This window comes from Zingiber officinale, chromosome 4B (assembly GCF_018446385.1).
Source record: "Zingiber officinale cultivar Zhangliang chromosome 4B, Zo_v1.1, whole genome shotgun sequence".
Taxonomy (NCBI): domain Eukaryota; kingdom Viridiplantae; phylum Streptophyta; class Magnoliopsida; order Zingiberales; family Zingiberaceae; genus Zingiber; species Zingiber officinale.
Window position 1 is genome coordinate 92318652 of NC_055993.1, and position 20567 is coordinate 92339218.

The window sequence follows — 20567 nt, forward strand, 5'->3', positions numbered from 1 at the left end:
TCTTTGTCTTTCAGAGCTACAAAACCATATTTCATAATTATTAATAATTCAAAATCTGTTTTAAAAAATATCTCCATCTTTTTCTTCCAGCTTGTAAATTCCCCCTTGAACTTCAGTGGATTGATCCTCGGTCCGACCATCTCGTGTGCTTCGATCGGTGATTAGTCCTCCTGAAGAGAACCCGCTCTGATACCACTTGTTGGACCCTTGGTGGTCGGCTAGAGGATGGTAAATAGCCCTACAAACAAAAAGGAACTTCCTCCAACATTTACAGCTTAATTAAACTTAACACTTTTTTAAACAAAAATAAGAGATTAAAAAAGAAGAGGCACGACGGATTTACTTGGTTACAACTGGAGAAGTTGTTAATACAAGGAGGTTGAAAGTGCACTAAACTCTCCTTCAGGCAGAGAAGCCTCTTTACAGCAATTAAAGCACTCAATCACAAAATTAGACTGAAAATAAATTAATCACAAGTGTTCTATTTTAGCTTATGGGACCAGGGTTGTATTTATAACCCTAGTCGGGGTGTCTGGAAGGGTTCCAGGTGTCTGGGAGGGGATAAACTTTTACCCCCATTGCAACGGAACCCACCATGTCGCATTCCGGATAAAAACTTGCTCCGAGCGCCCAGACCCAAGTTAACTTCATGTTAACTATGTGGTCCGGGTTCTTCCGCTCTGGTTCTGACTCTGCTTGGGTGATCTTGGCTATCCGGAATAGGACTCACCCAAACCCAACTTCTAGCCTTCGGGCAAACTTCTGTTCTGGCTTCTTGTCCCTCGTAAACGTTGCACGCCTTCTTCATGTCCACTCGCGTACTTTTCCGCAGCACCTCGTACCTCGGATGCTCCGAGCCCGTCGGCTCTCTCCAGTGCCATTTTTCTCGCTAGCTGTGTCTTTCGCTCAACTTCCTGTGCTCCTAAGTTCCTGCACACTTAGACACAGGGGTTAAATACCAACATGACCTAACTTTACTTTATTAACCACATCAAAAGTCTTACGGGGTACTTATACCGGAGAGTTTGTGGACAACAAATCGGCTTGAGTTAGTGTAAGTTAACATAGTTAATTATTCATTAATATTTTATTATATCATATTGACATCTCACTTGTTTATTTTTATATTTATTAAAATAATATTAGTTATTGTAATATGGACAGGAACAATAGCGAGAGAGATAAAATATTGATGATCACTCTGCTCATCCTTCATTCAATATCAAATCATGGTGTGATGTGGTGAGTGACCATTATAAGGGGAAGGTGTATGGATTTAGATGCAATCAACACTTTGGAAAATCATATAATGGAAGTTCTAATGAAATGTGCACCAATGAGAAGAACAAAGAATTATCACATGAAATTGAAGACATGTGATTAGTAAGAGAATGGAGAAAGAAATTATTGAACGGCAAAAAAAATTAAAACTCATTATCACATAAAATAGGCAGATGGAAGAAAAACTTATCGAGGAAGGCAGACAAAGGGAAGAAAAACTTATGAAGGAAGGTAGACATAGATAAGAAAATATCAAGGAGATGGTTCATAAGATGATTCAAGAGGCGAGATATACAAATCATTTGTAGCCAGGAGGATCTGGTCCTTATGAGCGTCGTGATAAATGAAATAAAGATTAGAATTAGTTAGATAATATGAATATTTAGATGATGTGAATATTTGGATGATGTGAGTATTTAATTATATGATACTTTGGATGTTTTAAATATTTTTATTTTATTTGAAATGTACGATTGTTTTTGGTAAAATAATATTTGAAATGATAGATTTAAAACAAAATTAGAGATAAAATTTATATACAAATTTATAAACATGATTATAAATAGATTAAAATTATATTTATTATATAATTTGAGACAAACTAATGACAAATCTAAAATAAAATTAGAGACGAAATTTATATACGGATTTATAAACAAGATTGTAAACAGATTAAAATTATATTTGTTATGTAATTTTAGATAGACTAATAATAGATTTAAAACAAAATTAGAGATGGTTTGTATTCCAAATTAATTTCATTTGGTCCAATTAAAAATAGATTTATGAATGATTTTTTAATCTGTTTATAAAATTAGAGATAGAATAATTCTGTCTCAAAATTAGCAATGGAATTTTCAATAACAGAATATTGAGATCGAATGTTTCATTTCAAACATGTTTTAAAGACAGAAAATTACTTTTAGAAATGAAATATTTCATCTATAAAGCCCTATTTTCTAGTAGTACTCGTGCCTCTTCCTGCTCGAGCCCTAGCAGTGGCAGGAGTAGAGGTACAACCCTCGTCCCACGAATGTCTTCCTCTTCGAGACCTACTAGAGAGGCCTTCCCCCAATCCACACCCATGCCTAGGCTCTTCCTTGGAGTCTCTTCAAGTCCTTAGGTTAGCTCTTTGAGCCCTATGCAGATAAGTTGAAAATCTAGTTACAAGTTCCATGTTCTAGTACAAGTTCTAGGTTCTAAGTTTCATTTTCCAAGTCCATACTAAGTTTCATGTTCAAAGTTACATTTTATATGTTGTGCCAATTTTCAGTCAAAGTAACATGTTTACTTTTATATATGCTAATTTAGGTTAAAACATTTATGCTCATTGTAGAAAGTATGGTTATACAAATAGTTTTGTTTACATTGTTACTTCATGATACACAGTTGTGCCTCCACAGTAGCGTTTCCATAGTAGTTATTCCTTAGGCCTTTTGATAGTGTCCCTTAAAGTATATCTATCTCATTATCATTATGTTGATAATTAATGTTCAAAATTTTCATGTTCCTTCCTAGATGGCACCAAACTCCACCAGTGACGACATAGTCATGGTCGGTCCCAAGTCCGGATAAAGGAGGGCGGTTACGTTAGGTTGCTAGCCAACGTTAAAACTATGACAAATATTCAATAAATGGATCCATTAAACTATTGTGCTAATGCTAGGTTGTTCCCTGAAAGGAACGCGTTGTAAGGTCTGATTATAATATCTCAGCAAGGATCGCTGCATCTCCAGAATTCGGGCGTAATGCTAAATATGCAAAAGTTGACGTTGCAGGTGTTAGTAATTGCCCTAGTACCAATTATGAGATGATTGTAAAGGGATCATTTTTGTATCATATTTCATTATTAATAAAAAGATAAAGTTGGTTATTATATTTATTTCAGTTCAGTGTCTATTGAATAAAGATAATAATGTCCTTAGGTAGTAGGTTCTTATCTACAACATATCAATTGGTTGAATTGATAGTGAGATTGTAGATATACATAGAGCAGTACTCTTAACTATTCCTAGTCAAGCATTAATATGCAAGGATAATATTAATGCGTTGAGACTAACATGTAGGTCAACGGATAACTTAATCTCACAAGTCATGGATATGAGATATCAGGTTGACACATGAGTATATTTTAGAAAATATATACTAAATGACCCGCCATGAGAATATTTCATGAATTGTTATATGAGTGTCATAAATATTCTCATGTGACTATTGGTATGAATAACTCCTTAGACCTGAAGTCACTGCGGTTCCCTACATAAGGCGTTGTATATTTTGGTATCGACAAACGTCACTTGTAAAAATGTGGACTATAAATTTGATCATTAGTATACAATAACTTATGCGGAGGAATGTGAGTGATGTAGATGAGATCTATCTCTTTCATATGATGGAATCGATATCTATGGGCCCCTTGATTAGTAGGACACGAGAAAGCATGGTCATGTGCAAATGAGTCAATATGAGATATTGAGCTTATTTGATTGAGTGTGTCTACTTAGAGATCAAGAAACACAAAGGTTGATAAGAGGATGACATGGTCTATACCTCATTGATCAATCTATATATCAAGGATAGAGGGACCAAGTCATACAAGATAATAGCCACGGAAAGGTTAAGTCGAATCTTGACATTCTCATCACTTGGGTAGCAATGATACCTCGCTAGATGTCACTCATTGCTTATATATCTAAATGTTGATTTGGATACATTGCTAACGTTATGAGAACCTATTGGGTCACACACAAAGAACAAGTTAATTTGGAGATGGATTCATATGATGGATCATTGGATTAAATCTAATCTAAATTAGACTCATTGAGGTAGACTCAATTGGATCCAATTATTGGATTGTGTCTAATTTGAATTAGATTCATGGAGCCAATTTGGATTGATATGGTTCAATGAGTTAGACTCATTGGGTAATGGTTCAATGAGTTAGACTCATTGGGTGAAATTGAGTTCACCAAGAAAGATGATAGTCAATTTTGAACCATTGGATTGAATGGTCAATTTTGAGCCATTGAATTGGAAGATGAAAGGGCAAAACCCTTTGGTATTCATGAGATGGATATAAATGAAAATTTATGGATGATAATTTTCATTTTAGATGAAAAACTTTTCTTCTTCTTCTTCTTCCTTCTTCCTTATCTTGGTCGAAAATCAACCTTGTGGTTGCTAGCACAACCAAAGGTTTTTTCTTTCTCCACTTTGTGAGTTTGTGAGACAAACGAGAAGCTTGTTCATGTGGATACCGTTAGAGGCGTGAACGCTTGATCATGCTGAGATCCTATTTCTCGGGAGATCGTGTGCACGCACCAAAGGTATAACTATCATGAAACTTAGTATATGATGTTTGTTTATTCTTCCCTTCGCATGGATCCTCTTGATAAGGAATTAGATGTTTTCCATTGCGCTTTCGCGTCTTTAGCACCCTAGTTCCTTGCAGTGGTATCAAAGCCACTTGCGAAGGGATATACTAAGTTACAGAATTTTTATATGTGTGATATAGAAATTTGCATGATAGATTTGCTATGTTTTCATGATTATGAGTTTTTTTCTCTGTTGGGAATGAAACAGTAAGTATATGGACAAACTAGAGGATATAGCATCTTCATACTTGTTATGAACGAGTGCTATAAACTATTTCATTTTATAGATATATACTTGCAAGGTTTCGACCCAAGAGAAGTTGTAGCCAATAAGGTGGTCTCGACCAAAATGTTGTGAATAACATGGGCTCATAATTTTTTGTTGAAATCATAGTAAATTTATGTCATAAGTTCACTTTAACCCCAGGACCTCCCGGTTCAAGGTTTCATGGAAACAAGAGAAAGTATAAGTTCACTTTAAGTATAAACCATCCAAACAAGTCCAAATTAATATCAAGTAGCAACCATCAAAAGTAGCAAGAAAAGGAATAGTTCACATGCAAAAGCTTAAAACATATATAAGTCTTGAAACACAAAAACAGATCTCTTCTACCATGCCACTGCCACACACATCTTTGCCCTTCCTGCTGCTCCCTTTAGTTTATCCATTCTTTACCCTTTTCTGCAGTACAAGGAAATTTAAAACTATAAGCACATAGGCTTAGTAAGATCCTTTCCTACTCACAAAAGCCATAAATCATGAATTAAACATGGAGTAGTGATATATTCATTTAACCAACATCTAGATTTAACATTTCATGCTAGCATAAAGTAGTGTCATACTCATTTGGGCAAATCATAAACATAACATATGAGAGCATAAGCATAAGGTAGTAGCATGTTCATCTAGGTATCATAGACATATCTCAAGAGAGCATCTTCCTAAAGCATAATAATCATATAGCATGAAATAAGTATATGCAAGATGTTCTTTTGAAAACATATATCATAATCATATAACATGAAATAAGTATATGCAAGACGTTCTTTTGAAAACGTATATCATAATAGGTATTTAAACATAAATCTCAACATGAGGGCCCGGCTTTGTACCACATACATGAATTGCGCGCATCCCTAAATAAATCCAAGGTAGCTAATCCCGAACCTACTAGGGAACTAGGCTCATGATTCGACCTAGGGGCAACTTAGGAGCCCATCCCATGGACCATTCTTAGGGTCCGGTACAAGCCATACAAAAGTAAAATAGCATATCATGTTTCTTGTCATATCATGAAGAGTACTCTTAGTCCCAACTTATAGGAAAGCATCTCTTAGGCATTTCATCATACATAAGCATTGCATAAGCATAACATGGTGACATAAAGTTCACATATCACATAGCATATCATAAAGAGTCATTATCATGCATAGTTGGAGTTTTGATCTTTCTACAAACCCTAACTCATATCTTGGCCGAAACTTGCATGAGACATGATCTTAAATCTTAAACAACTTTAAACAAGGAAAGCATCATACTAGCATCACATAATACATAGTATATCATGGGAGAAAACATAAGCAATTCTAGTTGGAGTTAAACTTCCCTAAGCCCTTTCATTTCCTTCTTGACCGAAACTTACAAGACATGGTACTAGGTTTTTAAGCCACATTTAAGCATGGAACATCAAACTAATACCACATAATTCATAGCATAACATGGGAGAAAACATAAGCAAGTCTAGTTAGAATTAAACTTCCCTAATCCATTCCATTTCTTTCTTGGCCGAAACTTACAAAAGGTATAGTCCTAGGTTTTAAGCAATATAAAGCATGGAAACCTTAAACTAACATCATATAATGGATTACACGCCATGAGGAATCATAAGCAAGCATAGTTTAGGTTTTAAAACTTTCTCTAATCCTTTTTATTTCTTCTTGGCCGAAACCTAAAGGAGCATGGTTCTAAGTTTTTAAGCAATATAAAGCATGAAAACCTTAAACCAACATCATATAGAGGAATCATAAGCAAGCATAGTTTAGGTTTTAAAACTTTCTCTAATCCTTTTATTTCTTCTTGGCCGAAACCTAAAGGAGTATGGTTCTAAGTTTTTAAGCAACATAAAGCATGAAAACCTTAAACCAACATGATATAATTGATTACACACCATGAGTAATCATAAGCAAGCATAGTTTAGGTTTTAAAACTTTCTCTAATCCTTTTATTTCTTCTTGGCCGAAACCTAAAGGAGCATGGTTCTAAGTTTTTAACCAACATAAAGCATGAAAATCTTAAACCAACATCATATAATGGATTACACACCATGAGGAATCATAAGCAAACATAGTTTAGGTTTTAAAACTTTCTCTAATCCTTTTATTTCTTCTTGGCCGAAACCTAAAGGAGCATGGTTCTAAGTTTTTAAGCAACATAAAGCATGAAAACCTTAAACCAACATCATATAATGGATTACACTCCATGAGGAATCATAAGCAAGCATAGTTTAGGTTTTAAAACTTTCTCTAATCCTTTTATTTCTTCTTGGCCGAAACCTAAAGGAGCATGGTTCTAAGTTTTTAAGCAACATAAAGCATGAAAACCTTAAACCAACATCATATAATGGATTACACACCATGAGGAATCATAAGCAAGCATAGTTTAGGTTTTAAAACTTTCTCTAATCCTTTTATTTCTTCTTGGCCGAAACCTAAAGGAGCATGGTTCTAAGTTTTTAAGCAACATAAAAAAAAATAACGAGGAAAACTACTTGTACTACAGGTGAGGTGAATACTTACATCCTCTTGCTTGATTTACTAAGAAAAGTACCCTTGGTGGAGGAGAAGAAGAAGACTTCCGCTTCTAGGACTCCCCTTTGTGTACCTTGCTTGTGAGAAGGATTAGGCCTTAAGGACTCTTCCTTGTGTAGTTTTCTTAGGGAGAAACCTTAAGTTTGTTTTCGGAAATGGGAGAGGGGAAACTTAGGATTTCGGTGGAGGATGAAGAAGGAGAAGAAGGAAGGAGAAAACTAATTTCCCTTGCCCTCTTATTCCTTTTATTCTAAATGAAAGGAGAAGAAGAATGAACTTTTATTTCTCTTATCTTTTTATTCCTATTTATTCTAAATAAAAGGAAGAGGGAAGAACACAACTTGTCATTCTCTTGCTTTCTCTCTTCATCCCTCTCACTTATTCTTGGTGAAAGAAGAAAAGTGTCCCCTTACCTTCCCTACCTTTAACCACAAATTCCATTTCCTTTCTAACAATACTTCCTCTTGGCCTATTGGTTATTCCATACCACTTAAAGCTTGCCACTTGTTAAGAGGTTCAAGGTTCACACCTTGGCCATGCCTCTTTTTGGTTCTATTTTCTCTCTTCTTTTTTTTTTGTAGAAGGAACCCACATAAAACTCATTCTAATCATGCAAAAACTATATAATATTACTAGAGACTTTATGGGTGTTACAATCCCCCATACCTTATAAAAAATTCATCCTCGAACTTAGCTCTGGGTATCTTCGTTCCTTTTAACACATAATTTCCCTTCCTAGGGTTGGGACAATGCCGATAGCGACATTAAGGTGGCACGAGACTTCCTACTGAGTGCATCGACCACTTTGTTTGCTTTCCTCGGATGATAAAAGATCTCGCAGTCATAGTCCTTGACTAACTCGAGTCATCTGTGTTGTCTCATGTTTAAGTCTTTCTGTGTGAAGAAGTATTTCAGACTCTGGTGATCTGTATAAATCATACACTGAGCTCCATATAGATAATGCCTCCATATTTTGAGAGCAAAGACCACGGCTGCTAGCTCTAGATCGTGAGTGGGATAATTTCTTTCATGTTCCTTGAGTTTCCTAGAGGCATAGGCAATGACTTTGCCGTTCTGCATGAGTACAGCTCCGAGTCCTAATCTGGAAGCGTCACTGTACATATCGAAACTTTCGTTACATTCCGGAAGAATAAGGATTGGAGCACTGGTCAATCTCCTTTTCAATTCTGTGAAACTCTTCTCGCAGTTGTCTGTCCATTCGTACTTCTTGTTCTTCCTGGTGAGAGCTGTTATAGGGGCTGCAATTCTAAAGAAGCCCTCTACGAACTTCCTGTAATAGCCTGCTAGCCCGAGAAAACTTCTGATCTCATTGGCATTCTTTGGCCTGTTCCAGTTACTCACAGCTTCAATCTTTATTGGGTCTACCATTACTCCGTCCTTGGAGATAATATGACCCAAGAATGATACTCGATCGAGCCAGAACTCGCATTTGGAGAATTTCGCATACAGCTGCTTTTCCTGAAGAGTCTGCAATACAATGTTCAGGTGTTCGACATGCTCTACTTGGGTTCTCGAATAGATGAGAATATCGTCGATGAAGACGATCACAAATTTGTCGAGGAATGCCAAGAATACCTGATTCATCAGGTCCATAAACATAGCAGGAGCATTCGTCACTCCGAAGGGCATAACTACGAACTCATAGTGTTCGTATCTTGTTCGGAAAGTCGTCTTCGGTATATCGTCCTGTTTTACTTTTACTTGATGATAGCCAAACCTCAGGTCAATCTTAGAGAAGACGGTGGCACCTTTTAACTGGTCAAACAGGTCGTCAATCCATGGTAAAGGGTACCTGTTCTTGATCGTCACCTTATTTAGCGCTCGGTAATCTATGCACATTCGCATAGACCCATCCTTCTTCTTCACAAACAGTATTGGAGCTCCCCATGGAGAGTGACTAGGGCGAATAAGTCTCTTGTCGAGTAACTCCCGTAGCTATCCCTGAAGTTTCTTCAATTCAGCCTGCGCCATCCGGTAAGGTGCTTTAGAGATCAGTTTAGTTCCAGGAATCAATTCAATCTCAAATTCAATTTCTCTATCGGGGGCGAACCCTGGTAGTTCATCGGGGAATACCTCTGGGTAGTTGCAGACAACTCTGACATCTTCCAGCTTCTGGTCCTCGGCTTGGCTGGTATCGACTACATGTGCTAGAAACCCAGTGCATCCGCTGTCTAACATCTTTTGTGCCCTTAAGGCTGATAAGAATTTCTTAGTTCCTTTCCCTGGTTCTCTAATAAATTCAAACATCGGTTCTGCCTCTGGCCGGAAGACCACTTTTCTTTTACGACACTCGATCGAAGCACCGTGCTTGCTCAGGAAATCCATGCCCAATATAATGTCATAATCCTGCATGTCGAGTACTATCAGATCACAATAGATTTCTCTGTCTACGATTCTGATAGAAGCGGCTCGCAGCATATGGGTAGATGGCATCACTTCTCCCGAGGGCAGGGTCGTTAAGAACTTGTAATCTAAAGCTTGTGGTGACATGTCTATCTTCTTTGTGAAAGACATAGAGACGAACGAGTGTGTTGCCCTAGTATCAAATAATACGATAGCATGCTGACAGACAATAAATATCTGACCTGTGACAACCGTAGAAGCATTCGCCACGTCTTCCTTGGTGAGAGAGAAAATCCTGGCATTTGTCATAACTGGCGGGGCTTCCAATCTCCCTTGGCTTATCTGAGTACCTTCTATCACAGCTTGCATCTGGTGTAGCTATGAGGGAGCACCCCGGTTCTGAATATACTGCTGAGGAGGTGCCTGAACCTGGGTAGGGCGGTCCCTGGCTCTATGTCCTTCCAGTCCACAGTTGAAGCACTTATTTGTGCCCTTGTGGCACACCCCGAGATGCTTCTTTCCACATGTAGTACACTGAGGGTACGTGGGTTGTTTGTTTGCTGGACCACCCTTAGAGTTGTTCCATTGCTTTCTCTTACCATTGGGGTTTCCTTTCCAGCTGGCTTTGGTACTTTGAGGTTTCTGTCCTCTTGACTGGGCTCGACTCTTGCCTTCGTTCAACGCCTTCAGGTAGTGTTCGGTGATCAGGGCATTGTTGAACAGCTCTTCTGCGGTCTGCGGTCTATTTACCCCGGCGACCACATTCATAGCTATTTCGGGTCTGAGCATCTTCAGCATGAGTCTGACCCTTTCTCTTTCCGTACTGACCAACTCTGGGCATAGGCGTGCTAGTCGGTTGATTCTTTTCACGACATCATTAACTGATAGGTCATCTTGCCGAAACTCGGTGAACTCATCGTAGTGCTTGTTTGTCACACGCATATGGAAGAATTCTTTGAAAAATTCAGCTTCAAAATCCGTCCATCTCATTTGGTTCACTTGCCTCTTTGCTTTAACCCTGTCCCACCACATTCTGGCATCTCCCGAAAGGTAGAATGATGTACACTTGACCTTTTCATGTTCAGGCCAGTCCAGTAGCTCTACTATACTTTCCACAGTCTTGAACCAGGCCTGAGCGTCCCATGGTTCACAAGTGCCAGAGAAATTTTCCGGCTTCAGCGTCTGCCACTGAATTAGATACTCCTCTTGTCGAACTACTAGGGCTGGGCATATCGGTGGTACTGGTGCAGCTGTAGGTACGACTGGCATCTGATTTTGGTTCACTGGTGGGGTGGTAGGATTCCCTTGCTGATTTATCAGAGCATTAATTACTTGTTACTGTTCTGTAACCTGACGTTAGAGTTCAGTAACTACATGCATCAGATCAGGTGGGGGTACTGTCTCATCGACTTTGTTATTGCGTCTTCTAGCCATGCTTATCTTCATCAATGACAACAAGGCTATCATAAGATTATTATCATCTTAACCTACATTCACACATACTTAAACTAAAACATTCCTTATCATACATAAAAGAAATAGAGTAGGCATAGAACTTCTTATTTGGAGCGGCAGGATGAAGGCTTGATGTGTGTGTAGTGGAAAGACAAACCTGCTCTGATACCAAACTATAACACCCGCCCTTCCCCTACTTATAGTAAGGGTGGCGCTACGCGAACATACATACATGCATATGCAATCATTGCAGCGGAAGAAAATTAAAACTTAATCATATAAATAAACTAGGTGAACATGCCAGCATTCATGCATATAAAATTGAATTTACTATCTATTACTTGAAACATGATACATTCTTGTTTAACTAGAGCATAAAGCGTACTAAATAAGAGGGAAACTAAACATGTATATTGTTCTCTAGAGTTCATGATAACTAACAATTCTCTAATTAAACAAGTACTTAACATTTCAAGGTTTCATGGAAACAAGAGAAAGTATAAGTTCACTTTAAGTATAAACCATCCAAACAAGTCCAAATTAATATCAAGTAGCAACCATCAAAAGTAGCAAGAAAAGAAATAGTTCACATGCAAAAGCTTAAAACATATATAAGTCTTGAAACACAAAAACAGATCTCTTCTACCATGCCACTGCCACACACATCTTTGCCCTTCCTGCTGCTCCCTTTAGTTTATCCATTCTTTACCATTTTCTGCAGTACAAGGAAATTTAAAACTATAAGCACATAGGCTTAGTAAGATCCTTTCCTACTCACAAAAGCCATAAATCATGAATTAAACATGGAGTAGTGATATATTCATTTAACCAACATCTAGATTTAACATTTCATGCTAGCATAAAGTAGTGTCATACTCATTTGGGCAAATCATAAACATAACATATGAGAGCATAAGCATAAGGTAGTAACATGTTCATCTAGGTATCATAGACATATCTCAAGAGAGCATCTTCCTAAAGCATAATAATCATATAGCATGAAATAAGTATATGCAAGATGTTATTTTGAAAACATATATCATAATCATATAGCATGAAATAAGTATATGCAAGACGTTCTTTTGAAAACGTATATCATAATAGGTATTTAAACATAAATCTCAACATGAGGGTCCGACTTTGTACCACATACATGAATTGTGCGCATCCCTAAATAAATCCGAGGTAGCTAATCGCGAACCTACTAGGGAACTAAGCCCGTGCTTCGACCTAGGGGCAATTTAGGAGCCCATCTCATGGACCATTCTTAGGGTCCGGTACAAGCCATACAAAAGTAAAATAGCATATCATGTTTCTTGTCATATCATGAAGAGTGCTCTTAGTCCCAACTTATAGGAAAGCATCTCTTAGGCATTTCATCATACATAAGCATTGCATAAGCATAACATGGTGACATAAAGTTCACATATCACATAGCATATCATAAAGAGTCATTATCATGCATAGTTGGGGTTTTGATCTTTCTACAAACCCTAATTCATATCTTGGCTGAAACTTGCATGGGACATGATCTTAAATCTTAAACAACTTTAAACAAGGAAAGCATCCTACTAGCATCACATAATACATAGTATATCATGGGAGAAAACATAAGCAATTCTAGTTGGAGTTAAACTTTCCTAAGCCCTTTCATTTCCTTCTTGGCCGAAACTTACAAGACATGGTACTAGGTTTTTAAGCCACATTTAAGCATGGAACATCAAACTAATACCACATAATTCATAGCATAACATGGGAGAAAACATAAGCAAGTCTAGTTGTAGTTAAACTTCCCTAATCCATTCCATTTCCTTCTTGGCCGAAACTTACAAAAGATATAGTCCTAGGTTTTAAGCAACATAAAGCATGGAAACCTTAAACTAACATCATATAATAGATTATACACCATGAGGAATCATAAGCAAGCATAGTTTAGGTTTTAAAACTTTCTCTAATCCTTTTTATTTCTTCTTGGCCGAAACCTAAAGGAGCATGGTTCTAAGTTTTTAAGCAACATAAAGCATGAAAATCTTAAACCAACATCATATAATGGATTACACACCATGAGGAATCATAAGCAAGCGTAGTTTAGGTTTTAAAACTTTCTCTAATCCTTTTATTTCTTCTTGGCCGAAACCTAAAGGAGCATGGTTCTAAGTTTTTAAGCAACATAAAGCATGAAAACCTTAAACCAACATCATATAATGGATTACACACCATGAGGAATCATAAGCAAACATAGTTTAGGTTTTAAAACTTTCTCTGATCCTTTTATTTCTTCTTGGCAGAAACCTAAAGGAGCATGGTTCTATGTTTTTAAGCAACATAAAGCATGAAAACCTTAAACTAACATCATATAATGGATTACACACCATGAGGAATCATAAGCAAGCATAGTTTAGGTTTTAAAACTTTCTCTAATCCTTTTATTTCTTCTTGGCCGAAACCTAAAGGAGCATGGTTCTATGTTTTTAAGCAACATAAAGCATGAAAACCTTAAACCAACATCATATAATGGATTACACACCATGAGGGATCCTAAGCAAGCATAGTTTAGGTTTTAAAACTTTCTCTAATCATTTTATTTCTTCTTGGCCGAAACCTAAAGGAGCATGATTCTAAGTTTTTAAGCAACATAAAGTATGAAAACCTTAAACCAATATCATATAATGGATTACACACCATGAGGAATCATAATCAAGCATAGTTTAGGTTTTAAAACTTTCTCTAATCCTTTTATTTCTTCTTGGCCGAAACTTAAAGGAGCATGGTTCTAAGTTTTTAAGCAATATAAAGAATGAAAACCTTAAACCAACATCATATAATGGATTACACACCATGAGGAATTATAAGCAAGCATAGTTTAGGTTTTAAAACTTTCTCTAATCCTTTTATTTCTTCTTGGCCGAAACCTAAAGGAGCATGGTTCTACGTTTTTAAGCAACATAAAGAAAAATAACGAGGAAAACTACTTGTACTGTAGGTGAAGGGAATACTTACATCTTCTTGCTTGATTTACTAAGAAAAGTACCCTTGGTGGAGGAGAAGAAGAAGACTTCCGCTTCTAGGACTCCCCTTTGTGTACCTTTCTTGTGAGAAGGATTAGGCCTTAAGGACTCTTCCTTGTGTAGTTTTCTTAGGGAGAAACCTTAAGTTTGTTTTCGGAAATGGGAGAGGAGAAACTTAGGATTTCGGTGGAGGAAGAAGAAGGAGAAGAAGGAAGGAGAAAACCAATTTCCCTTGCCCTCTTATTCCTTTTTATTCTAAATGAAAGGAGAAGGAAGAATGAACTTTTCTTTCCCTTATCTTTTTATTCCTATTTATTCTAAATAAAAGGAAGAGGGAAGAATACAACTTGTCATTCTCTTGCTTTCTCTCTTCATCCCTCTCACTTATTCTTGGTGAAAGAAGAAAAGTGTTCCCTTACCTTCTCTACCTTTAACCACAAATTCCATTTCCTTTCTAACAATACTTCCTCTTGGCCTATTGGTTATTCCATACCACTTAAAGTTTGCCACTTGTTAAGAGGTTCAAGGTTCACACCTTGACCATGTCTCTTTTTGGTTCTATTTTTTTTTTTTTTTTGTAGAAGGAACCCACATAAAACTCATTCTAATCATGCAAAAATTATATAAAATTACTAGAGACTTTATGGGTGTTACACTAGGTCTGCTGCTTCTTGTTCCATAGGTACTCTTCCTTTTCTTCTCCGTTCTCGTCCTTAGATATTTCAAAATCATATTTAATGATTAATAATATACAAAAATTATTTTTAAAAAATACCTTTATTTGACACTTCCAAAGCGTAAACTCCCTTTCGAACTTTGGTGGGTAGATGCTTAATCTAGTCATCTTCTTGTTACTTTAGTCGGTGATTAGTCTATCTAAGGTGGTTGGACTCTAATACCACTTGTTCAATTGGGTGGATAGGTTAGTGGGGGTGAATAACCTTCAAATAAGATTTCAAATCTCTTACTTTTTACTTTAGCAAGGATATACTAATTAATCAAATAAACATAAACATATAGGGATTCGAGATTTACTTGGTTATAACATGGATGATTATTAATCCAAAACAATTCAAAGCACTAATAGAAACTCTTTCTTCGACAACAGTCGGAAGCGGAGAAGCCCCTTACAGCAGTTGAATGCACTAACAGTTAAAATGAATTTAGAAATGAATATAGAGTATGTTGTTACGTTCCGAGCTCAAGGGTTCTATTTATAGTTCACTAGTCAAAACTGACCATTTGCTGATATGGCAATAGAGGCGCCTCAGTTCCAACAGATGCGCCTCAGTTCAGCTGAGTTGTTATCTGTTTCGCCAATGTTCGACTGATCTAAGTCTCTAGAGGTGCCTTGAGTGAATAGAGGTGTCTCAAGTTCCGCAGCTGTCATCCGCAGCAACAGCTCTAACTCTGGTCATCTAAGGTGCCTCGGTTCATTTGAGGTGCCTCGGGTCATCCGAGGTGCCTTGAATGGTCAACATTAAAGTTGACTATTCTTCTATCCGCTCGCTTGGATGATGCTTCAGTCGTCCGGAGTTGAGTTCACCCAAACCTAATTTCGACCTTCTCCTTGAACATACTTTGTCTCAGCTTCTCGTTCCTCTGATGCACTGCACGCGTCTTTTTCGCTCCACCAGTATATTCTTCCATAGCTCCTCATTCCTTGGATGCACTAAATCTATCAGCTCCTTTCCTGTGTCATCCTTTTCGCTCGTTACATCTTCCACTCGACCCCGTGTGTTCCTTGTGTTCCTAAGTTCCTGCACACTTAGATACAAGACATCAAACACACAGAACCTAACTTAACTAAGCTAACCAACATTAAAACTAACCCAAAGTACGTGCACAGATATTTTTTTTTTTACTATTTTTGATAATTTTTAATTTGTTTATCAAAAACAAACTCAAAGAAATATACATATCAGATTAGTTTCTCAACTCGAAATCAGATTAGTTTATCTGAAACAAACTCAAAAATGCACTCATCACATCATTGCTGGACTCTAACTTGAATTAGTTTATTATAGATAAACTCAAAAATTCATATATCAGATTAGCTTCTCAATCTGCGAGTGTTAGATTCAAAAAAGCATTCTTTTAAAGGGTTATAAAAGAACTTAGTGATCTTTCTTAAATTTTTTTTTGTTATAATAGTTACACAACTAGCTGTTATAACTATGATTATTATAATTATAACCGCTATGAAACTATAATTATTTTAGTGATAATATAGACGAGAATGCATATGTACTAAAGTAATTATTGTAATGGAGTGTCAAAGGTAAAATATAGAAAACACTTTTGATAATAAATTAAAGTATGATTTCTGTTAGACAATTCCTTAAAAACAAGGACGTCCGTATAATTTTTGCCATTTTTTTTCCAAATCAAAGAACTCGACTCATTTCTTCTACAGTTCGAACTATCGTCTGTCCTGATCGATCGCTTTTAACTTCTACAATGCCCGCGGAGCATTGGATCTTCCTTAGCCTTTAATTCTTAACTCTTAACGGTTAAGCAACACCAAGGCAGAAAGTCAACGTTAATAGCCCTCGTCATCAATATCGCTCAACAAGACACCAACTCCTCGTCCTATAAACTCCAAGCAACGAGAGAGAGAGAGAGAGAGAGAGAGAGAGAGAGAGATGGGGATCATGGAAGCGACGGGCGTGCTCCAAAGCCTCGGCGGCGAAGCTATGTACTGCGTCGTCGTCGCGTGTCTCTCCATCGTCTCCTGGATCATATTCTCCTACGTCGACGACGACGCCCAGCAGCGGCCTCGGAAGCGCCGGCCCTGCAGTGCCTGCGGCGGCGGTGGCTCCGGAGGTTGCGGAACATGCTCTTGTAATTAACAGATTTCCCGCCCCTGTTTTAACTGTTAATGTAATGAATAATAAACAGAGGTTCGATCGATCTTAATCTGTGGTTGGTGACGACGATCGAGCTCTTCTCATACAGTGAGTAGTGACCAGGAGAAACTAGAAAGAGTGTATAAAGCTCTGATGCGTTTTATTTTGTTATTAAAAAATGTTTGTTTTGGAAGGATAATGTGTAATTATCTTCTTATCTTTTTACATACGTGGCATCAAATATCGAGTGGAGGTAACAAGCCAGTAACGTTACACGTTTACGTGGCTGGAGTTCCGACTTCCGAGTTAACTCGCTCTGATGGAGCGAGTTCGACGCGCCGGGATGCGACCCGGCCCCACTGTCCACTGCCAGCTCAACTGCATGCGTTTTCGATATACGCCGTCGATCTGTTCGATCGGACGGATGTGGCATCAATGAATTGACTCGTTGGGTCGTGTACGAGCGACCCCCCTTCGAGTTACACATCTAGCTCGGCCAGGGGACGATGCGTCGGCCACCCGCGGTCTCTTACGGATGTGGGCGAGAGGAGGAAAAGGGGCGAGCCAGCTCCGTCAAGGGTAAGATTCAGTTATCTGCTGCTCTTCCTTCTTCGATCTCGCCTCTTCTCGCTGCTCTGATGGTTTTGGCGATCGTCCTGATCTATTTAATCGAGTGCATTATTTCCAGATCCTGTCTCAAGTGGAACTCTTTATGCCTGAAAGAGGCCTAAGGAAAGAATAGGTGATGGATTTGGGGGTTTTTGATCTTATTTGAACTGTAGCACTTTCTTCCGTTTTTCGTGAAACCTAATTCTCATCTTGAATCTACTCGATCTTCGATCCAAGATTAGATTTTTTTCCGCCTGTGCGGTGGGATGTGCTTGTTTGTTAGGCTCGTTGTATTTTCCTGGACTACCTAGTTTACTACCGATTTGTATGCACAGTTATTAGAAGATTTTACATGATAATTAAGTTAAAAGGACTCCTTTTGCCTCTAGAATTGATTTTGGTAACTAATATTATAATTTTGATCTTCTCATACTTGATATTGGCTGATAGTGGATGAATGATTGCTAAGAAGCCAATCCCTTTGTTATGAAGAACTAATTTCTAGTTTGCACTAGTAGTTAATTGGCTTGATTTAATTTAAAGTGGAAGAAGAGGAGTCGTTCTTGTTACTCTTTAAACCTTTATTGTGTTTCTTAGTGCTGAACCTACCTTTTTTTTCCATTGCATAACCATCTACTTCAAACATGTAGGCCTGAATAGTTTGAGGACGTTAAAAGGAAGATGAGTACAAGCAATATGGATGGGAAGTTTGAAAACCCACAAGGAAATTGTGACAAACAAACCATGTCATCATCTCTGCCGTCACGTGATCTTCCTGGCCATATCGTTGAGCTAATCCTGAATCGCTTGAGCTGGCTCGAAGCTCTCAATCTTGGTAGAGTATGCAGGACATGGAAGGCTGCAGTGCAAAATTACAGCCCTATGGGAACACAGAGCCCATGCCTCCTGCATCTCGGGTTGGGGACTGTTCGCTTATTCAGCACAGTGGAAAAGAGTTGCTCTATGATTCGGCAATCCAACCTGAATGGGGAGTGTTGTGGTGCATACAAAAGTTGGTTGGTGTTTAGAGATCCACCTTCTGATAATATGAATATAGTAAATGTGCTAACTGGAGCTAGTATCAAGCTTCCACTTCTTCAGATACAAGGTGACATTTTTGTTACCCTGTTGTCATCCCCTGCAACCAGACATTGTCTTTTGTTGGCTGAGGTGAGAAATAAGAAAGAGTCAATCTTTTTTTCTTGCCGTCCTGGGGATGATGAATGGGCTGCATTGGACAATCTGTCTGATGCATTCTTTCTTCAGTTTTCTGCACTCTCAGAGGAGAAGCTCTATTTCGCAGAAGAATCTTTCCTCTTTGTTGTAGACTCAATACTCCGTGCCAACTCTGAACCTTCATTGGTTGATTCATGGCGCTTCATGGATGAAGGGGAATTAAGTATGCATTTGATAAAGCATGGTACTGAGATTTTGGTAGTTCTTGCATCAAAGGAAGAAAAGAATGGGCCCATTAATAATTTCTCAGTATTTCAGCTTAAGCAAGAAGCATCTATGGTAAACATGAAAAACAGGATCTACCAGATGCTTCTTCCACAAGTATCATTCGTCAAGGTGGAGAGCCTGAGGAACTACGCAATCTTTTTGGGAAATGTACAGTCAATATGTTTTCCGGTGAAAAATACAGGATGCAAAGAGAACTGCATATACTTCACTCAACCGTTTGATGAAATTGCTTGGCATATATTTGATTTGGAGAACAAAAGCATTACTGATGGTCCTGTTCTCTCGTCGAAGGCCAATTTTAGGTCTCTTGTCTGGATAGAACCGGATGCGGTTTGACGAAAGCCTACATATTGAATTGGGAGGATTACTTATGCAAAGTGTTGGAATGGTTGGACTGGTTGTGATACCAGATGTTGACGCTTTTTCTTGCTCTTTGATTTTCCTTTTGGAATGTATTGTGCGCAAATATTTCTGCATTGTGTGACAGACTTTTTTGGAATTATATTTTGGCTGTGTTAAGTTATTCCATAAGAATGCAAAGAAGGTGAAGTGCTGATCAAATTGAGGTTGTGGTTCAACATGCTTTTGCTTCTCCCATATTGTCAATCATGTTCTTTACTACTCTCAGTATTTTGCTTTGATTCTGGTACAAAAAATAAAATAAACTGTAGTGATCAAATATCTTTAGTTTAGTCGGCTATGGATGTTTTTTTTACTATGCAACTTCTGCTATTGATTGTGTTCAATGAAAGTTGCTCTTCAGTTATGTTCACTTATTATTTGGGAATTATTAAGAGCACTTTGATCAAATCAGCTCTCTGTTGTGTAAAATTAAGGTGTGTAAGACTCTTACTGACCATTTTAGATTCAAAGAAATTCACATATATAATAATTGGGGTTGAAGGGAACACATGGAGTATCAACAAGCTTTTTAAAAAATAAATAAACTACCAGACACAAATACGCATCCTCTATGCTCTATTTATCTTGCCATTAAAGCTACTCCATCCTTTTAATTAGTCCTTTCTTGATCTTATCCCAAGCTCTCTACTATCTGTTGCAGTAGCATCTCCTCTTCTGTACTTAATTCATCCATGGCTTGTTCAAACTGGCCAAGCATATCAGGATCAAACACACTTTCCTCATCTTCGATCTCCGGAAACACAAAACCACCAAACTGGGATTCTATAGTGCCAAGGCCAGTTCACCTTGCTGCCTTGTCGAAGCCAATCCCTCAAGCTCATGTTCTTTGCGAATTCGATAGTTGAAGCTCCATCTTTTACTTGTTCAACACCCCTATCCATGGCCTTCTGTTCATCATTATCTTCCACGAGAGCAATTGAACTTCCATGGGG

General features: G+C 37.8%; 1 protein-coding gene across 1 annotated transcript; it reads left to right on the forward strand.

Moving 5' to 3' along the window:
• Nucleotides 1–17827: 17827 nt before the first annotated feature.
• On the forward strand, nucleotides 17828–19735 carry LOC121975532. The gene is made up of 2 exons (XM_042527239.1): nucleotides 17828–17881; nucleotides 18399–19735. Exon 2 carries the CDS (start codon nucleotides 18430–18432, stop codon nucleotides 19546–19548), a length of 1119 nt encoding a protein of 372 aa, XP_042383173.1. The 5' UTR covers nucleotides 17828–17881; nucleotides 18399–18429; the 3' UTR covers nucleotides 19549–19735.
• The last annotated feature ends 832 nt before the right edge of the window (nucleotides 19736–20567 follow it).

Coding starts and splice junctions, on each gene's coding strand:
- LOC121975532 (XM_042527239.1), top strand. CDS start 18,430: ATGAGTACAAGCAATATGGATGGGAAGTTTGAAAACCCACAAGGAAAT.